The 21,444-nt window shown below is 41.4% G+C and overlaps 1 protein-coding gene across 1 annotated transcript in view; it reads left to right on the top strand.

Annotated features, from left to right (window-relative positions):
• Positions 1–21,444, top strand: part of DNAH1 (dynein axonemal heavy chain 1) — a 150,001-nt gene that overhangs the window by 75,184 nt on the left and 53,373 nt on the right. The window contains exons 37-52 of the mRNA XM_084839702.1: positions 116–310; positions 1,443–1,562; positions 2,178–2,336; positions 2,621–2,725; positions 4,769–4,909; positions 5,279–5,439; positions 6,343–6,500; positions 6,668–6,841; positions 9,253–9,291; positions 11,492–11,670; positions 12,996–13,226; positions 14,445–14,641; positions 16,550–16,685; positions 18,563–18,771; positions 19,915–20,086; positions 20,414–20,605. Of these exons, the coding sequence (XP_084695828.1) occupies positions 116–310; positions 1,443–1,562; positions 2,178–2,336; positions 2,621–2,725; positions 4,769–4,909; positions 5,279–5,439; positions 6,343–6,500; positions 6,668–6,841; positions 9,253–9,291; positions 11,492–11,670; positions 12,996–13,226; positions 14,445–14,641; positions 16,550–16,685; positions 18,563–18,771; positions 19,915–20,086; positions 20,414–20,605 (2,568 nt within the window). The remainder of the gene's footprint in view (positions 1–115; positions 311–1,442; positions 1,563–2,177; positions 2,337–2,620; positions 2,726–4,768; positions 4,910–5,278; positions 5,440–6,342; positions 6,501–6,667; positions 6,842–9,252; positions 9,292–11,491; positions 11,671–12,995; positions 13,227–14,444; positions 14,642–16,549; positions 16,686–18,562; positions 18,772–19,914; positions 20,087–20,413; positions 20,606–21,444) is intronic.

The raw sequence follows: 21,444 nt of genomic DNA, 5'->3' as shown, positions 1-21,444 counted from the left end.
GCTGACCCCTGACACTGGACCTGCTCAACATCACATTTGCAACTTGCAAAATTTACCCTTGCACCTTTTGTGAAAAGCTGTGGAAAACTTGTGGCTTCTTACCTCTGATTTCCAGGCAATGACCATGATGTTTGAAGTGCAGGATTTAGCTGTTGCCTCTCCTGCCACTGTTTCCCGGTGTGGCATGGTATACCTGGAGCCCAGCATTTTGGGACTACAGCCCTTCACTGAATGCTGGCTGAAGAAGATTCCGGACATTATGAAGCCATTTTTGGAGCAGCTTGAGTCCCTTTTCAGCAGATTCCTAGAGGTAATCTACTGTAGTATTCCTAATATTTTGATTCAGTGCAAAATCTTGTCCGCTCAGGGTTTAGGCAGCCATAGGTATAAAGCTAACACGTTTGCCTTCGGCAGTTTTAGGGAAGCCAGTAGGCACAGTTCCTCAGGTGACGGGAATTTCTGTGCTGTGCAAGAGCTAAACTCTCCACAACTCCGATTAATTCTAATTGGAATTGCAACAAGATTATTTTTCTGTGACTTGAGCCTTATGTCATTTGCTTCCAAGATTAGCAGAGTTTTCCCACATGGAAAGGTTGGAGGTTTTGACAGTTGTATATATACACTGGGGTTAATACAGACCTTTGGCATTTCTGCATCTGAGACTTAACATGGTTCTTGCTTCAGTCACTTTGTAATGTGAATTGTAAAATTACATTGGCCAGAATGATCACCTTGCATGCTTCTTCTCCACTTTTTCTCCCAGTCCTTATCCAGTTGCCACTAAATTTATTCAATGGCAGTTTTTTTCTTCCTATATGGTGTTATCCCAGAAATACATATAGCTGTGAAAACTCAGCCTTCCCATATCAAGGATGCCTGTATACAATCATTTTCATGCCTAAACGTAGGGCCAAGCTACACATTACGCTGGAGTTCTGTGTTTGGAGCCTTCAATGTAATGTTGTTTTTGTAAAAGCAGCTGCAGTGGAGGCTGATTTGGATTGGGCTGTGGTATAGGTGGTGGGGGTTGGGTGCGTTCTAACTCTTTTTCCTCCTGTGCCACAGCCGCAGTCCAGATTACCTCCTGCGTCCTGGAGCTGCTCTTAGTTGCAAGCAGCAGGTTGTAAACATTCAGGCTTTAAAATTTAAACTTGCAAGCTTCCCCTCTTCTGTTAATATCAGTGTTAGGAAAATTTATATTGGGAGCTCCACCATAGTCAACAAACTATCTCTAAAGAGGGCAGCTTGCTACAAGTTGTCCTTCTGATCTGTTATTGGAAGGCTTCTTAGTCTCTGTTAATGTCCATTCTCTGGTTGAGGTGAAGAATATTGGAAATATTCTCTGAGACAGTGGTGATGTCAGAACAGTAGGCTTCTATGAAATACCAAGCTTGTGAATAAATATGAAAACAGGTAACTCTGGATGTTCCTAATCCTTTCAGGAATCTATCAGTTTTGTCCGGAGTTCAGTGAAGGAAATAATTGCCTCAACAGATGCTAATCTGACAAGGAGTCTTCTGAAATTATTGGATTGTTTCTTTCAACCCTTCATTCCCATTGAGGTAGGATTGTTGTAGCTATTGATGCTCAAGTTCCTAGAGGGATAAACTGGAATGGGCAAGTGGGTCCAACAGAACAGTTGCTTTTGTATTTAAAAAAGAAAAAAAAAAGTCCAATAAGGTTCTGTGGGCAATTCCAGAAAGATTTTAGACAGTTACACTGGAATGTACCATGTTTAGGCCATTCTGAACGTCCTAATGATTTGTCCTATGAGCATGTTAAGAGCCTCTTGCGTTACAAGACTCTGAGATACGTTTAGCATTGATTGATAAAGAGAGACTGAAATAGCAGGGGGGGGAAAAGAAATTGTACATAAGCTTTGATATTGTGTTCTCTATGGTATCACTGACTAAGTCAGGATCTGATTTAGAACTAAGCCAAGACCCAGATGTTAAAATGCTTTTAGGTTAATGCTGTGACACTGTTAGCCATGAATCTGTACTAACTGGAGTTCAATAGACCTCTTGTCCACACAGTGTAGAGGTACTTCCAGGAAAAGCACCCAAAACATAAATGGGGAATTTAGAGCGATTCAGCAGATTATCTCATGTCTCATTTCATCACTAACTACTGGAGAGGTTCTAATATTACATTTGTACTTGTAATTGACTCCTCAGGGAATGAAAAGAATCCCCCCCGAGAAGACAGCCCGTATTGGCGAACTGATCGAATCCTGGTTCATATTTGCTTTGATCTGGAGTGTGGGTGGGACTGGGGATGCCCAAAGCCGTGTCTCCTTCAGCACTTGGCTAAGGAAGAAGATGTCAGATGAGAAGGCAAGTTGACGGGAATGGGATATCATCTGTTCCTAATGGCAGCTATAGGGCTCCTGCATTTGCAGAATGTGTGTGATTTAATTGTTCTGAAGGCTGTTATCTGACAGATAATATGGTTACTTTACTTCTGATTCATTGTTTAGGGGGATACCACAAAATATAGTTACTTCAATTAAATAAATGGGATGGAATTGCTCTGAAATCATTTCCACAATACCTTCAAATTAGCCTCTTCTGAACTGAAGCCTAGCTGTGGTGCTCACTATCAGTTTTCTTCCCCACAGATTGAAATACTGTTCCCAGAAGAGGGACTGGTCTATGATTATAAGCTGAATGATGCTGGAATTAGCAGCCTTGAGGAAGAGGAGGATGACGATGACATTAATGTGGTAAATAAAATGGTAATTGGTGGGGTTCGTACAAACCCACACACACACATGTTCAGAAAACACATTTGGGGAGGTGCTGCACAGGCTAGTCCCAACTACCAATGCACCCAGCAGCCACACCGTCTACATGTTCAGCTAGCATGTGAAGAGACTGCACACACATAGCACTGTATGCCTATTGAGCCTCTCCGTGCACCTATAGAGCCCCTCCTTTCCTCTATGGTATCATTAGCCTTCATCCAGGACCAGCAGTGTGATATCCTAGCTACAAGAAATGGATTGCAGGGATAGCGTAGCTGCAGAGGATAGCCATAATCATCTTTAGCACTTTAATTAAAATCAAGGGAAAATGTGTACTTGGAGACCTTAGCCTTCAGCATGGTACATAACATTTTAGGCAAAAGGTTTACAATATTTCAAGGCGTTACTGTAAGCTGAAGAGTGTAGCTATAGTTATATTTTCCATGTGAGCTGATACAGCATGGTTGTTAAGAATGAGTGTTATGAACTGGAAATTCCCAGTTCAAATTTCTGTTGCAAAGAGACTGTTTCAGTATGGTTCACCTCTTCCCCTCATTAGCTTGCCTGTCAAATCTCAATTCTGCCATGAACTTGCTGGATAACCTTAGGCAATCCACTATCTCTCAGATCCTCACCCCAAATTAAAATATGGCGGAAATAATTCTGGCTTAACATACTAGGTTGTTGTAAGGATCACTGAGATAGAACACTTTGAGCACTTAGGACACATGATAAATACTACATAATAAAACTTGAAAGGGTCACAGTGGATGGTAAAATATTGTTGTTTTGATTCCTGTGAAAATGTGATATCCTTGCAACAGAAGCAGTACCTTGAGGAAAGGCATTTGGATATCCCACAACAAATAAGTAATTGTAGAAAAAATGTTATCTGGAGAGACCTGAAGAAAAAGCTTATCTAGGCCTCTGCAGATGTAAGTGACAACACAAAGAAAGATGGCTTGGCTGGCAGTATTTTGAGGAACTCCTGGGAAAGGAAAATTACATAAAAATGAGAGGGTTGAACCGTCTCACAGTTAATACATTCAACTTTAATACTCAGGAAAGCCAGACAGGTGATCTTGTTGTTCGAACGAGGAAAGGGGCATGGAAGGAAATCGATACCTAATTCCATTCTAAAGACCATGGCCGAAGTGTAGACTCATACCCTGAAAGCAACGAGACTCACTTAGTCATGACTAACTTGTTCCATTAGTTTCTAAGGACTGACCGTAAACACCCACCCACAGAATTTGCCATGCCATTTGTGGCTGGTAAAATGGAGGGGGCATTCTGAACATTAGAGAGTGGAGTGAAACTATTTGGGGAAAGGGGGTTGAGGATGCTTACTTTGGTAGAAGTAGCTCTCCCCAGTTTTCATGATCAAACAAGGCACAGTGGCTTAAATAAACCACAACAGCTTGTTTTCGGCCTGAGGGTTGTTTTCCCCTCAAACAATCTCTGCCACCCGGGTTCAGACAACACAACAAGCCGTGCTTGGGCAGGTGATTAGGGGAATGGTGCTTGGCATGCGCTGGGGATTATTTGAGCCATGGTGGGTTATTTTGATTGTGTGAAATGGATCTCTACTGATGTGTGGTGGTGGCGGCGGCAGCTGAAACAGAGATCCAGCTGCCATTTCTCATGGAATGGATCTTACATATTTTTTTAAGTAAAAAGTAAGAAGAAAAAAATGAAAAGAGCTGCTGCCACAGTAATCACCCTTAACACCCCTTTCCCCTTCTCCCAAAACAATTCAAAAATGTTGGCTCCCAACTTCTCCCCAAATCAAGAGCCATCCCAGTCCTAGTTTCAGTGGAATTTTGTACTGGATAATTTTAACTTGGTGAAGGCCAGTAGTCTTATTGACATTAATGGAACAAAAGCACTGTAAGTTTTCACAGGACTGTAGCCTTAAGGTTCACTTACAACCTCAATCTGTATTCCGTTTCCGTATCAAGGAATTATAGGATGTTTTAAGCTTTTATCTGCTTCTTCAGTTTATATCTCTCTGTCTCTTAGGTGTACTGGGAGAACTGGATGGATTGCTCTACAGAGTTTACCATGGTGCCTGATACCAGCTTTTGTGACATTATTGTTCCCACAATGAACACTGTCCAGATGGCATACCTGTTGGAAATGTTGCTCACCAACCATAAACCGGTAGGTTCCCTGAATTTCAAGTGTGATTAATCTAGCATTGTAGCACATGCTATATTCTTTTGTACAATCAAGCCAGCACCAGCACTTTGCTCAAACAGCCAGAAGAATGACTACTCAGATAGTGGCATTTTCATGCAACTGTCTTTGCTTTTCTGGTTAGCTTTTTTCCATCTAAAAGGCATCTTGTGTCCTGATCTAGTTCAGCAGTTAACAAAGTGATCTCGAAGGCTCAGTTTGAAAAGCCCTGTAGAGTCAGGATGGCAAGATCACAGTGGTCTGTCAGAAAGTCTACTGGCTGGCAAATGGAACTGGGAAAGTGCAATTACAGTCTGTACATCCAGTGGTAACAGTTTTCTTTTCCAAACGTAGGTTCTTTGTATTGGTCCCACGGGGACTGGGAAGACCCTCACTATAGCAGACAAGCTTCTGAAGAACCTGCCGCTAGAATTTATCAGCCACTTTCTAATGTTCTCTGCTCGAACCTCAGCCAACCAAACCCAAGACCTCATTGACAGCAAGCTGGATAAAAGGCAAAACTCTCTTGTCGCAATACAATTTTGTCCTTATTTATTGCATTTGTTTTTAGCATTTATGAGCCATCATTCCAAATTTGCTGAAGAAGTTAAGCATAAAAATAGAAATAGTTTAAAACAAGAATGAAAATATTAAGGAATTGATTTAGTTGTTTACCCATCCTGGGAGCAGTAGCAATCCCATAGGCTGATCGGCGCCTCCACAGGACTAGCATAGTAGGCAAACAGTCATGGGATAAGTATTCAATGAATGATATGGCTTTGGGAATTCCTGCTTGTTCCTGAACCACTGGATATTTTGACCTTATTGATAGAAAGCATTCACAGAACATAGGGCCTAAATATTTATGGAAACTGCCTTGAGTTTGGCAGTTTTATTCCTACCCTTTGGGTTCTGTAGCAACACTGCTATTTTACTTCTTACCATTCAAAATTGATTATTTTATCTCCTGACCTCTAGTGGAACGGTCATATGAAATATATTTTCTGCATGTCGTACAGGTATGCTCTTGAATTTCTGCCAGCTAATACTGAAATGCTGAAGAGCATATTCTCCACTTGAGATGTTAAAGCATTTTCCATAATCATTCATGGATTATACATGGATTCCTCAGCCAAGCAACAGGATCATCACATTACATTTTGTTCATATTACCACGTTCATAAGACATCTGTATTTCTCGAGACAGAATTTGCTCTGTGAATTTTCCCTGCAGGTCTCTCTTAGCATGTGGCTACACTTTATCAAGAAATAGGTGGGGACAGATACAGACCTTTACTAAGGTGTGCAGCTCCATATACAGTCTATGTAGTAGATTGCTTTTGAATTGTACTAAAGACTGGAGCACTTTCAGCATGTGTGCCATTCAGTAATCTTTATTCTTGTCTGGATATCTACAGGCGCAAGGGAGTTTTTGGCCCTCCACTTGGCAGGTACTTCATATTTTTCATTGATGATCTCAACATGCCAGCACTAGAGACCTATGGTGCCCAGCCACCCATTGAGCTTCTTCGACAGTGGATGGATCATAATGGCTGGTACGATAGGAAACAAATCGGTATGAACTTTACCCTTCTGTACGTAAAACAGTTTCCTTTCCAGGCCAGCCAGGCTAGTTCTGGAGTAACTTGCCTTTAGCATATAGTTCCCTACCCCACGCCCCCACTCTTTGTGGAGCCTTGGAATTCATATGTGCTGTCATTCTTCTCTGGAATGTTTTGTCAGGTACCTTTAAGAAGTTGGTCGATATTAATTTTGTCGGTGCCATGGGACCACCTGGTGGAGGAAGAAATGCCGTCACCCCACGCCTTACCCGCCATTTCAACTATCTCTCATTCACTGAAATGGAGGATAGCAGCAAGAAGAAAATTTTCTCCACTATTTTAAGCAATTGGATGGGTGGGTTATAAGGATACAGGACTTTCTTTCTTTCTTTCTTTCTTTCTTGATTAGCCTCTGATATGCTACATGATTGAGAAATGTTTGATACAGGAATGTGAGAGATTCTTGAAGGGCAATATTACTGCTCCATGAGACTGTTATTTTTTCCCTGCCATATTATTTAGACTGCAGTTGCTGTCTGTGTGGGTCAAAGATCTTGAGAGATACAAAGTAAGGCGATACCATGTAGTAGGTTCTGTTGCTGATACTCTGCAAACTTTGTTGCAGAGTATTTATTTGCTAAGTATAATTAGTTAAATTATTGGATTTGCCTAGGTCGCAAAGCCAAATGCAGCCCACCACCCATGTACTGTGACATGCCAAGGGCACAATAACTCACCTGTTGCTGCTGCCAGCCTGAAACTGCAAAAATGGGGGCTGCCATGTATGTCATGCACTAGTAGACTACATTTGGCTTTATGGGTCATAAACTGTGTAGGCCAGGTTTAACCCTAGATTCCCTGTAGGATATTGAATAAACCAGGTTCGTAATCTTACAATGTGTGCAATGGTATCTGCATACCGCACATGGGATTTATTAGGTTTTATTCAGTCCTGTTTTGACAAGGTTTGGGATTCCGAACACAATATACCATGTGGGCTTTCCAAGGCACCAGTGTTATATATTTCCCTTTTTCCAGTGGAAAGGCAGAGTGCTTTCAAATATCTCCCTAAATATTTTATGCTAGATCTTTTTTCAATTTTCTTTGTGGAAATGAAGTCAGAAAAATGACATCAGTGTCAGTGAAAGGACAATGAGGCTTTAAAAATACAAAGTATTTTTATTTTAGGGGCAGACTATAGTTCTAGATGTATATTATAATAGGTTCCTACGCTATTTAATTAATACCTGCTAAAATATATTTCCTTTATATCAAGAAAACATGTGACTTATTGTTTACTTTCTTTGCGCCAAGTTCTGCAGTCCTAAAGTAAATCTAGAAAGAGTGTACTTACACAGGAAGTTACTCTGAGTTGTATCAGTAACAATAAATTTCCTCTTTAATGTGGTAGACTGAGGTCCAGTTTCTAAGCCCACATTTATTGTTCAGCCAATTAAGTCGCTACAACAAACCATTCAAATATAAGGTCCATTTTTTCCAGATATAATACCATAGCTTCATTGTACTTGACATGAGGTATGCTATTTTATACCAGGCACCTGTCAGTTTGAAAGGGACATTGGGCCACCCAAAAAGAAGGTAGTGGTTTCTACATACCCAGGTTGATTCCTTAGGTATGCATAAATATATAGGTTTGTAAGGTAAAAGAAAAAAAAACTAGGTCCCGCTTGAGAAGAACCTGTGAGCCTCCAGGACATATGGAATGTTGAGGTGGCAGTTAAGAGAAACAATCCCCCCTCCCCTAAGCCCTGAACAGTGCTACAAAGATCCTGTTATAGGCTGACTGGAGCCCTGAACAAAAGCACTCCTCTTAGGGCAGTGGTGGGGAATCTCCAGCCTGCCAGGCCTCCCCATCCAGCCCACCAAGGCTCTGGACAAGGCCCTTCCCCTTCCTCAAAGCCATGTACCTTGGAGAAGGCCGAGGGGAGAGGGAAGCTAGCTCAGTTGGGAGCCGCTGCCTCAAGACCCCTGGAGCGCTTTCAAGCGGCGGTTCCTGAAGGTTTCCCTTGCTCCATCAGGATTCCTCTCCATGTGCTTAGAAAAGGGCTCCCTTTTCTTGGTGTACAGAAAGGAAACACAGGCAGCTGGTGACCCAGGAAGAGAGTGATCTCTTCCAAAATCGCCACTTCACTGGCATTCCTCTCTGTGCACTGAAAAAATGGTTCCCCTTCATTAGTGCACAGGGAGATAATGCAGCCAGCTGGCAATTGAGGAAGAGATCATGCTGCACCTGGATCACCAGCTTGCTGTCTTTCCTGACAGTGTTTCCTGAGTAGTGGGGGGGGGGGTGGAGATCATAGGCTTAAACCCCCCCTCCCCATGTTCTCTCTGCTCCACGCTGCCTAGCTGATTGGGAAGGTGTGTGTGTATTATATGAATGGGGTGTGTGTGTGTGTGTGAATAGTGTGTATATGTCTGTATGAATGGTGTTTGCATGTGTGAGAGTGTGTGGATGTTCCCACCTACTGCTACCACTGGCCACCCCCACTTTGGGCTGTAGCCCTGCCCACTACTGAGGCAATGCAGCCCTTGGCCTGAAAATAGTTCCCTGCCGCTGTCTTAGGGAGTGAGGATACACTGCAACATTTTTGTTGCAGGTCCCTTGTGTTTACTGCTAAATGTCAAAAAATATATGCCCTTGCTTAATTGTGTGGGTGTAAAGAAAACAAATTATGTGCGTGGAATTGAGTGACAAATATACCTGTCTTATGTCAACAGTTTTATATTTATTTCTTGATTTTTTAGCTGGACGGCTAGGAGAAGTATGTTACAGAGATCCAGTCCGTAAGTAACCTAAGTACAAGTTAATCTTTCATCTATCTAAGGCTTAGAGAAAATAAGTCTCATTTGCTTGAAATAGCTAGAAGATTTGGATCAAATCCCACAGGAGAATGGTCACTATTTGCCACTTCTATGAATGTCAATTTTTCCAGTCACAATCAAATAAAAGATAAAGCTAAGTGTGCCAGGTCTGGCTTATGTAAGGCATTGCCATAGTGAATGCTGCAAACATTTGGTATATGTACGCCAGTGCTGCACCAGTGTTTCTTGCAGGAAGCAGGTGAATTGTGGACAACATACTGTACGTGAATGCATGTACACGTATTTTGAAACTCCCGTGTACATGTGTCTGGGAATCTTGTGTGGGCTCGGATCTCCAGTTGCACGTGCGTCATCCCTAATTTATGTGTTTGCTGTGAGAAATGCTGGTGTAATACCAGTGTGCACATGGCCAGTGAGTTTACAACCTGAAGTATAAAACTGCCCTACAGAAGCTGTGTCAATGGATAACCTCATATAGGAATGAAAGCTGTAAAAAGCTGGTTTAGAAGTGTTTTAAGTAGAATTAAATCAGAGGGATCCCTCCTCTCTATGATAAAGAATATCATTTTTAGCTGCCTGAAACTAATTATTCAAAAGATTTTGCTGATATCTGCTTTTTAGGCTAAAATCTGTGTGTGGTGGGTTAAAATGTGTTATTTTTTATCTTAGGGGTTATCAGTCATGGAATTCTAAATATAAGGATAGGAGAATACTTTTCTACCTTTCCAGTTAAAGTCCACTTAGGGCGCAATCCTGTGCCCCCTAGACAGTGGCTAGATGGCCATTAGATTTTTCATTTTCTGGGAACCAAGGTCAGAGCCACTCTCCACTGCATAGGTGGTATGGTTCGTCCCTTGCTCTGCGTAAGAGCAACATGGAGTGGTCAAAAAGGGGGCGTTCCTGGGGGCAGGGAGGGGAGGGGATGGCAGAAGCACTGTTACAATGCTTCCTATGCGCTGTCTGGCCTTCCACCCACCCCCCGCTCTGAGGTGCCCTGGCTAGACAGCCGAAATCAGCTATCTAGCTGCAAATGCAGGGCAGCTAGTGTGTGGAGGAGAAGTTCCCCTCTGCGCTCCGCCTGCCCTATGTTGAATAGTTGGTCACCTCCAAGTTTAGAGGTAGCTGACTATCCCCATAGGAGTGTGCCCTAACCTTTTATAGCATCTTGTCAGCCAATTAAAGATATTACACTTTTCCCAAGTACTTTCTAGATTCATTAATTAATGTAAAATGTATAACACTCTTGAATTATTTTCTCATAATAACTAACACAGAAGGGCCATCCTTCACTAACAGTTTGGAAGGTTAGAAAGAAACACCCTTTTATCATTCTCTAGCAACCATGATTGTATGGGCAAAAATATTATTTAAGTGTGTTAAGGGATAATATTTCAATTCTTCGTACATACTAAAAAAAGTTACCCCATTTTTCTGTATTGACTGTAATCGAGGCAGCTTACAGAGTTGCAACGACAAACAACCAATTTAAGCAATCTAAAATAATACAAATCCAGTGGTAGTAATTTAAAACCAATTTAAAAGGCAACATGTCCTGAAAATATCTGTCAAAATAAGGCCAGTTTCACCACCAGTATAAAAATAGGTAGCAAAGGTGCTAGACAAACCTCTCTTTGGAGGCTATTACACATACTGGGTGCCACAATCCAAACCTCCCATCTCTCCTACCCACCCACAGCACCTCTGAAGACAGTGGGAGTCAAAGAAGGACCTCAGAAGTGAGATGGAGTTCTCAGACAGCCTAGTTCCAGGCCCTTAAGGGCTTTTAAGGTCATAACCAGCATCCTGAATTGAGCCCCAAAAGAAATGTGTTAATCAGTGAAGATGGTAAAGGAACATAATGATATGATCCAACCTGCTGTCACCATACAGCCCCCTGGCAGCCACATTTTGTACAAATTGAACTGAGCAAAATCTGGGGTAGCCAGAAGTCATGCTTCAACAGCAGATTCATCGACAATGTAGGCTGAAGGAATGGGTAATATCTACTGTGAGATAGTGGTAAATCTATTTTTGCAACAATAATCTGACTATGTCCCAAGCCAGCCTATTGTATTTTGCTGGACACAACATCCCTATTGTTTTTTTCCTGTCTTGAAAAGACCCCACTGCAATGCTGATCAGCATTTCTCCACTTTTTTAGCTGGATGCCCTCAAGTGGAGGACCTAAATGAACCCCTTGTTGATGCCACCATAAGAGTGTATTCAACCATCACGTCCCAACTGTTGCCCACTCCAGCAAAGTCTCATTATACATTTAATCTGAGGGATCTTTCCAAGGTTTTCCAAGGGATGCTCATGGCAGAACCTGCCAAAATTGTGGTGAGTGCTCCTCCGACATATCTGTTCTATGGTGGGAAGTGCATCTGAATAGAAATTACGTAGCATTTCCTGATAAATTAACTTCCTGAGTAGTTATCCTTTTTTGTGCATTTTCTACTACCCGACATAAAGAAAAGTATTCTGCTTTTACCTAGGAGTTGCATCTGAAATCCACATGGACTGTAGTTGTGGTGGATCTGGGACATAATTCTGGGATAGCTTTTTCCTCTTTGGTGGCAGCAGCAGATGAATTACATCTGTATAATACACCCATAGTTATCCTGCCTCATGAGTACTTTAGCCTGCAGTATCTGTTGTGCAGCATAACCACGAAAAAGGCAGAATCTATCTGAGTGTCCAAGAATACCTCAGATATCTAGCACCAAAATCAGGGTGCATGGATTTATCCACAGATTGATCCTTCCAGCTTTCCCAATATTTTGTCCGTTAGTTTATAAAGATTATTTCCATGTAAATTGGACTGGAAAAGGGAAATTTCCTACTGTATTAACATCAGAGTTGGGGCAGTGCCTTAGGGGGAATATGTAACAAGAGAGAACCTAGAAATACGTAATGGATTTCAAATGTCTTTTTAGGAAAATCATGTTCTGTGTGTTTCTTTGCAATATTAGCTCCTTTATAGATAACTAGTTTTAGCCTAGTTGCTTACTGTTTTGAAAACAACCTGTAGAGTTCCATTATGTGTCTGTTTTCCTCCAGAAATGGCAAATTAGAAAATTATTTGATGTTAGCACATGGAAGCAGGCCAGATTATTTAGGTTAAACGATTTTTTTATGATGGTAGCATCTCGTCAATTAACAGCAAAGAATTGGAAAGAGTCTACATATCTATCAATAATTGTGTGGTATAACTACCTTTGGAATATTGTGTTGGCTGAAAAACTAACTAAACAGATAAGGGCACAAAGACAACAAAAATAATTTGACACCTTCCATACAATCTGGTATAAATTCATAGACTTTATCAATAAACAAGGTTCCCAGAGAAAACTACCATCATGTCATGGACAGATGTGGAGACACATTTCGATAATTACAACTGAATCTTAAACCCCTGAAGAACTTCTGTGGATAAATACAAGGTTATTGATACATTGAAACTCCTGTGATCCCAGTTGACTGTAATTGAATTTCCTATGTAATGTTTGTGTTTGTTAGAATATTTTATGTGCCCACTGATTACACTGAGAATATGTGATTAAAACTCAATAAAAATCATTTTTTTAAAAGAAAAAATTATTTGAGGTCCTGTGGGTACCAAGGAGAGTACACTAGTTAAGTCTGTTGCTGGAATTTTTTGCCAGGATAAACTGCCCCTGCTGAGACTGTGGTACCATGAGAGCTGCCGTGTGTTCTGTGACCGTCTGGTTAATGAGGAGGACCGAATTTGGTTTGATGACCTAATGAAGAGCATGATGTTGGAATGGGAAACCTACTTTGAAGAAGTTGTTCCTTATCAGCCCCTTCTCTATGGGGATTTCATGATGCCTGGTGCTGATGTGAAGCTTTATGAACTGATTGATGACAAAGCAAAGGTAGGATGCTTATGATGCTTCTCTACTTTTGTGTTTCTTTCCTTTTTAATTCATCCTGCACAACATATCATGTGGGTGCAGTTAATAAAAGCATAAGATGTCATTCTGCGCTTCTAGAACATCATTGATACGCAGGGTCAGTGTCGTAGGCCTATATTAGAAGCAGTTACAATTTCCAGAGCAAAAAAGGCTAAGGTTGTACAAGGATAGACTGAGCTCTAGAAGCATGCTGAGAATGAAGGTTGAACCAGGATAGAAGAGGACAGAACAGACGTAGATTATGTTGCTTTCTCCAGAAGCCCCCTGCTTCCTTTAGTGTTCAGGCAAGTAATAAAGAACAGTTGGGAATCTGCTATGCAGATGACTTGAGCTCTGTACTTAGGCTATGAGAAGGCAATAAGCTAGGAAGGGGGACAAGTTTTATGTTCCTAGTACTGCAGTGAATGCCATTAAAATCTTTACAGCTGACCTTTGCAAGTAATTACCCTTCCTGCAGAACTCCCAAGTGGAAGGATATTGTGCGTACTGAGGAAATGTTAATTAAGCAAAGGGTAAAAGTATAAAGATTTTAATAAGGAACAGTGTCCTTTGCATTCGCTGCCATGTAGTCAAGGATAATAATGATAACAGTATGCTTTCTTTCATGATCACTAAGTGAATTACAGTCATTAATTATTCCAGGCTCTTAGGTAGGCTGAGGTTTGTCATGCCTGTTGCTCAGATAGAGAAATTGTGGCTGAGGGATTAGATAACTTAACCAAGGCCATAATATGACGTCTTGGCTAAGATGAGATTCATCCTCTGAAGTCCTGACCAGTCTGTTGATCTAGCCCCTGTTGGGCTTGGCTACAATTTATTTTTGTTGTTGTTGTTCAGTCGTTCAGTCGTGTCCGACTCTTCGTGACCCCATGGACCATAGCACACCAGGCCTTCCTGTCCTGCGCTCTCTCCTGGAGCGTGCTCAAGTCGTGGACTCTATTTCAGTGGTGATGTTACTTGTGCAACAATTTGGTTGGGTATTAAAGCCAGATTGTTTGCCCCTCTTTTCTGAAAGGTGTAGATCTTGGATCATAGGTTTTTCTTTTCACTGAATAGTCTTTCTAAAATCACCCATGGGATCTGGCATGCATAGAGGTGGGTGCTCTTCTCCACGAGTGTCCTCCTGAAAAGTGGTGTTTTGAGTTACTGTCCTTCTTCTTTCTCCCTTTTTGGCCACAGCTTATGCATGTGATTGAGGAGTATATGGAGGAATACAATCAGATCAATACTACCAAAATGAAGCTAGTGCTCTTCTTGGATGCTCTGCAGCACATTTGCCGTATCACTCGTATTCTGCGCCAGGCACTGGGCAATGCTCTTCTCTTGGGTGTTGGTGGCAGCGGAAGGCAATCACTCACCAAGCTAGCGTCTCACATGTAAGATATAAATGCATGTAATGAATTTCTGAGCCAGCAGGCTGTGACAGGATTACCTGGAAAGCAGGGAAGTTGAAGCAGGTTTTTCTCCAGTGGTTCTTGGTAGGGGCAGTCTATATGTTTGGGAAGCGCAATGCGTAAGAGCAATCTGTGTGACTGTTACCACTCGAAATGAGGGGGGAACTGCTCAGGTCATGCCAATGTGCATTAAATGTCCTGAACATAGTTACTATTCCAACATTATATCCAGGAAAAAATGAGACAAACAATTCTCAAAGTGCTGAAGTGATTTATTCACACCCAACAAATTTTGGAATAGAATTCCCTCTTCAGGGCCAATTACTCCTCTTACCAACAACTTTCAATAATGAACTTTTGACTTTCTCCTCTGCTAAACCAAAGGTTGATTTATCAGAGGAGAAAGTCAAAAGAGCTCATTGTTGCAGGTTGTTGGTAAGAGGAATAAACAAAGAAGAAGGAATTTGATTCTGAAATGTGTTCAGCATGAAAAAATTGCTTAGGCACTTTGAGAATTGTTTCTCTTGTGTTTTTTCCTGTGTTCAGTGCTTCTCCCATTTGTTAGTTTGATGGGTCAACATTATATCCAAACATGAGGATGCCAGGCAGGCCCAGAGGTGGAACAAGTGCACCAGATGGGCAGGTAGATACAATTCTGCTCCTCTACTATGTGTAGGAGCTCCATACTATTTGTGAAGTAATCCATTGCTTTGGTCTGCTGAAATATAACTGAGGTTTTATCACCTCTAGGTCATCCCTTTCTTTCTTTCTTTCTTTCTTTCTCTATTTGCAACTTGGTGTGCTTATCTTCCTTTGAAAGGTATCTGTGGGATGCATATCTTCATTCTGTGATGGAAGAACATAAGCCACAAGCCTTTTCCAATTGTTTTGATGATACTGTTATTTAATTTTATTAATTTATAAAATTATTCAAGAGTCACCTTTTAGCTCAAAAAGGTTCCCCAAGGTGATTTACAATTTAAAACTTCAAAATAATGTAAAACAACATAATAACACAGCAGATTAAGAACAGGAGAAAAACAATATTTTGAAAACAGAGAATGGAGTTAATACATTTAAAATTACTCAAAAGCCATCTGGAACATAAAGGTTTTTAAAAGCCCACCTAAAACTGAACAGTGTGGTCTAACCTCCTTAGGGAGTGAGTTCCACAATTGCGGGTCCACCACAGTAAAGGCCCTGTCCTATGTTCCTGCCAACGTAGCCTCTCTTGGTGGTGAGATGTAGAGAAGGACTTTTGAAGTAAATCTAAAACTACAGGCAGGTTCATATGGCAGAAAGTAGTCTTTGAGATACCCTGGTCCCAAACCATTTAGGGCTTTATAGATAAGAATTAGCACTTTGAATTGTGCCTGGAAACAAATTGGCAGCCAGTGCAGTTGATGCAAGACTGATGTAATATGGACAAGAACGCATGTACCAGAAAGATCTGGCTGCCACATTTTGCAGGAGCTGCATTTTCCAAACACTCTTCAAGGGCAGACGTGCCCTAGATTGTGTTGTAGTAGTCTAAACATGAGATGATTAAGGTAGATTCATTTTCCTCAGTAAAGGTTTCAGTGAACTTCCAGAAGTAATTCTGTTAAAAAGGCCCAAACATGGCCACTATCCAAAGAAGTGATATGTGTACAGAGAAGAGAACCACATGCTCACCTGGAACATGTTTTTGACATTTTCACCACTGAAGTTTTTCCTGCTAAAGAAACACACCATTGCTTCATTTTCAAAGTGGTTTGTCTTACTGGGCAATCAGAATGTCTGTAGGGAAAATATCAAAGAAAATGGTGCCTGTATATGTGGTTCTTCTTGTGTACATATTAACATCTTGGATTGTAGCCGATACACTGATTCAGATTCTTTCCTTTTCAGAGCTGATTATGAATGTTTTCAGATAGAACTTTCCAAGAACTATGGGATATCTGAATGGAGAGAAGATATCAAAAAGATCATGCTTAAGGCTGGTCTACAAAGCCTGCAGATTACATTTCTGTTTACAGATACACAGGTAATCAAATCTGCAAAGTGCCAGGACTGATGTTTCTTCATGCACTAGTTAGCTAGACCTTTACATCAGGGATGGGGAACCTCTAGTCCCGCCCCCTCTGCCATAGAAGGAAAAGCTCTTATCTCCATTCAGCAGGTGATCGGAGATAAGTGCTTTCCCCTACTTAGCACTGAAAAAGGCTCCCTTTCTCAGTCAGCTTCTCCAAAACAGAACCCGGCCCTCAGGCCAAAAAAGGTTCCCCAGCCCTGCTTTGCATGAACAATGATTAGATTTGTCTCAAGATGATTGCCCACTGTCATCTTTATTTTTCAATCAGGCTTGGCTAAGCAATGTTATCTTGGAAAACTGTCAACTAAATTTACATTTGAGCACTTCCTCAAAACCAGAAATGGCATAATAGCTCTGCATACCTCTAGGGCAGGAGTAGGCAACCTGGTGCTTTCCAGATGTTTTGGACTACAACTCCATCAACCCCAGCCAGCTTGGTAATAGTCAGGGTTTATTGAAGGTGTACCCCACAACATCTGGAGAGCACCAGGTTGCCTACCCAACTCTAGGGCTTATCCAAATGAGTCCTGGATTGATCTCTTACAACACGATCCTGTACATGTTTATTCAGAAGGAAGCCCTATTGAGTTCAGTAAATACAGGACCGTAGCCTTAAGCCTCATTTTTGCATGTGTGATAGTTACATTCACACAACTCCCCCATTTGTAGCCTGATACCTGCTCCACAAATAGGAAGAGGGGTAGGCATGTTGCAGGAGGATAATCATGCTGCTGGGTAGTTGTGTGCACAGACTTCAAAGAACTAAATGTATTATTATTTATTAATATTACATTTTTAGTAGGCCATTCCTTCAAGGAGTTTAAAGCAACATTTTAGCCTCTCAACGATTCTGTGGGTCTGCTGTGTTGAGACATAGTCACTTGCCCATGGCTACACAGTGAGCTTTGTAAGGATTTCCACCTCCATACCCAGCACACAAGGCAGCTGAATCAAGCTGACTCTTAGATAAATGAAAAGACAAAGAAAAAAGCAGGTTACAAAACAGTGTAGCACTACCGTTGAAGGAAGAAATATCCTTGCCAAGTACTGGGGCAGCCTCCCCAACCTCCAGATGTTTGGACTACAGTTCCCATTACCCCTAACCATTGGCTGTGCTGGTGGGACTTTTAGTTCAAAACACCTGGAGGACACTAAATTGGGGAAAGGCTGCTCTAAAGCATCAAGAATCCTGCCAATAATAAGCAAAACGTATTTTAAAAGTCATAGAATGGCATAAGTATTGGGGGAGGGCACAGATGAAGTTGCGTCACTCTTCAGCATTCTCATTGCAAGCAATATCTAATAGTTTTCATGCCTTCCAGTAGCAATAGATGTAGTCTTGGAGGGGAGAAGGTCCTAAATATAGTATTTAGTCTTCCATCTAATATTGGAAGAATATGATATCACTAAAATGTATTTGCAAGGTTTACAGAAGACATCTAGATTGCAAGTAACAAATAGATAGCAAGTGCACATTTATTGCCTTAAAAGTGAAATATCGAGAAAAGCAATTAGAGTTTAGAGTTCGATCCAAAAAATGCCACTCAGATTTCAAATGTCCGTCTAAACTCTGAATTATCATTTCATGATAACAAAGAAGGGAATTCGTACTATTCACTTTCCTGTGCAGATCTCATCCCATTAAATGGGCTATTGCTCATTATCTACACACCACTGCTATCTTTGTGACTTAGATTTTTCCATTCCAAATCACCGAATTTTCCTGTGTGAGTCAGGAAGATGAGATCGTTAGGATGTACATTTATGAGGCTGAAATGATGGGCACAACATTATAGTTGTCAGTGGAACCAGTTTTATGTTCTCTTTAGATTAAAAGTGAGTCCTTTCTTGAGGATATCAACAACCTTCTGAATTCAGGAGACATACCCAACCTGTATGCCCCAGATGAACAGGACCAGATTATGACTGCTATGAAACCTATTGTTCAGGACCAGGGGCTCCAGCCTACCAAGGCCAACCTGATGGCTGCATACACAGGGAGAGTGCGCAGTAATATTCATACAGTCCTGTGCATGAGGTATGAGTTAGCCTAGTCCATAAGGTCAAATGGTGAAGGGGAGCCCTCCAACCTAGAAGCAATTTTGTGGTGACTCTGGCCACAGGGGGTTAGATGTTCACTCTGGAGTAGGGATGGATAAATCTGTCCATTTTGATTTCTCATGTTTCCAGTCTTAAGTCTGATTCATCCTGAACTTTAAGGTTTTTTTTTAATGTTCTCATGAAAGTTGTGCACATTTCTCCTAATGCTTGCATTTTTGTAAGCAATTTTGCAAGTAATTTTCCTAACACTATGCATTTTTAATGTTCTTTTCCCTAATATACAAATTTCTGTACACATTTTTTATTGGAGAACTCCATTGAAAAATTTGGAGAAGTGCAAATTTCAAAGAATAATTGAGCTTCATGTATTCAAAATTTCAAAATTATGTAAATTTGCAACCTGAACGAATTTCTCCCCTATCCCTGCTCTAGAGCCTCTTTCCCGAACCTGGTGCCCTCCAGATGTTTTGGAGTCCAGCTCCCAACATTCATGACCACTGGTCATGCTGGCTGGGGGTGTTGGGCATTGCTGTCCAAAACATCTGGAGGCACCAACTCCGCCTTTATCTTGGATGAATGATGTGTCTTCTTCATTTATAGCTATGCTACACTGAAAGTTGTATCCAAGGTCAACATGTTATTCTGTAGAAGCCAAGAGACTGTGTTACCTTTTGTTTTGTCTTTGGACTGTGCCCCAGACCTACAATTGCTAGATGGGTCAAAGTTTATATTTCTCTCTCTTACAAGGCACAGTGCTTGTTCAGGTATAATGGCATGTTCTACCAGGGGCATAGCAACCTTGGTAGCCTTCAGTACCAGTGTTCCTATAGAAGAGATATGTGGGGTTCCTATTTTGAATATCAACATTTGGGATGTCCCAAGTCTTGTGGTAGCCTTAATTAGGTCAAAGCATCAGCTGGTGAGGGGGGAATTGTCCATCCCCAGTGGTTTAATATGCACTACATTCATGCAATTTTTAACAATGGTCTTCTGCATTTCTCTAGTATGGCCTTTCCTGCTAAAGAAATTTCCCACAGTACATCCAGATGTGAGAGAAATGACTTGATCAAAGTCTGTTCTAATAAGTTCTCCCATTCTTTATTGCTTCCACACTCCATAGCCCTATTGGAGAAGTATTCCGAGCACGGCTCAGACAGTTCCCATCTCTAGTGAACTGCTGTACCATTGACTGGTTTAATGAGTGGCCTGCAGAAGCCCTGGAGTCTGTTGCTGCATCCTTCTTCAATGAGATCCCAGATGCTGAAACCACCCCAGAAGTTATAGAGGGAATGGTAAGTGCCTCTCTTAGAACAAACATGTTCATGACCCCAGATGGTACAGAAATGTCACCGAACACATGAAAGAGATAGCAGCTCCCTAATAAATGAATCAGATCCATTATTAGAATTTAGAATGTTGGATGCACTCTGCTAGTGTTTGGAACAGTTGTCACTTCTCCATTTCTTTTCCATTTGATTCCTATCCTTTAGGGAAATGCTAATTTCATAACTGTCTGAATTACATATTTTAATTTCTGTGCGTCTCATTTGGTAGTCAAGCTCTACCCTCTTTTTAGTGTTAAGAAACTTCTAGCAGCTTCTGTTTCCTACCCCTTACAGATTGAGATGTGTGTAGAAATTCATCAGAGTGTAGCACTTAAGTGCAAGGCATATCTGGCAGAACTGGCAAGACATAATTATGTCACTCCCAAAAGCTACCTGGAGCTGCTCAGCATCTTCACCACCTTGATAGGAACAAAGAAACAGGAGCTCAAAGTTGCCAAGAACAGAATGAAGAGTGGATTGGACAAGGTGGGTTCCTTCCAGTCTTGGGGCTTCCATCACTTTTTGTTGAATAGGAAATTTAGAGCATTAGGGACCCATGTTGATCCCCTCCCTTTTAACGGCACTTCAGATCAATGCATCATAGGAGAGGTACCTGTCATTATGAGAGCTTGGAGCTACTGTTGCTGGTTAGTATGATAGTTGCTTCCCCCCACCCCCTCCCCACTAATAAGTTTGGAACAGAAGCCATCAGATTGGGCAGGTGTCCAGCATATCACTATGCTGGTCACCTAAAAAGGCACCATGATTGCTGGTGAAAGCCAGTATTTGGAAGCACCCTAAACTCTCATTTTAAAGTCTTTATTTCAAGGTACTTTTATCCCACTTTTCTATGTTAAAATATTCAAAATGGCTAACAAGAAAATAACAGTATACATCACATCAAACGCTACCCAAACAGACTTAAGAGTTCCAACTGCATAAAATATCCATGTAGTCAAACAGAATAAAATTCAGCAAGCAGTCTCAGTATTCTCTTTTTAAGACCCAAAACAGATCAACTAACAAGCATCCCCAAAGCCTGTTGAAACAGATATGGTTTTTGTTACTGCTGCCTGAAAAGTGAGCAGAGATGGGGCCAGGTGGACACGCCTTGGTGAGGTATTCCACAACTCTGGCACTACAGCAGAGAAGACCATGTTTGATCTAGGGTCATTTGCTGAACTAGACTGGATCCATCTATCACTCTGTCCCTCCTTGTCTCAGAAAGGATAGAGTCCTAGACAGGACAGAACCCATTGTCCCATTGATTTTAACGAGACCTCCAAGTTCCACTAACTTAGTCTGGATCCAACCTGTTCTTTGGC

Source organism: Heloderma suspectum, chromosome 2, assembly GCF_057233095.1.
Source record: "Heloderma suspectum isolate Gila_16-S chromosome 2, 16-S_ref, whole genome shotgun sequence".
NCBI classification, from domain to species: Eukaryota; Metazoa; Chordata; class Lepidosauria; order Squamata; family Helodermatidae; genus Heloderma; species Heloderma suspectum.
Note: the sequence above shows the minus strand (reverse complement) of the source record. Positions and strands in the feature narration are given on the sequence as shown.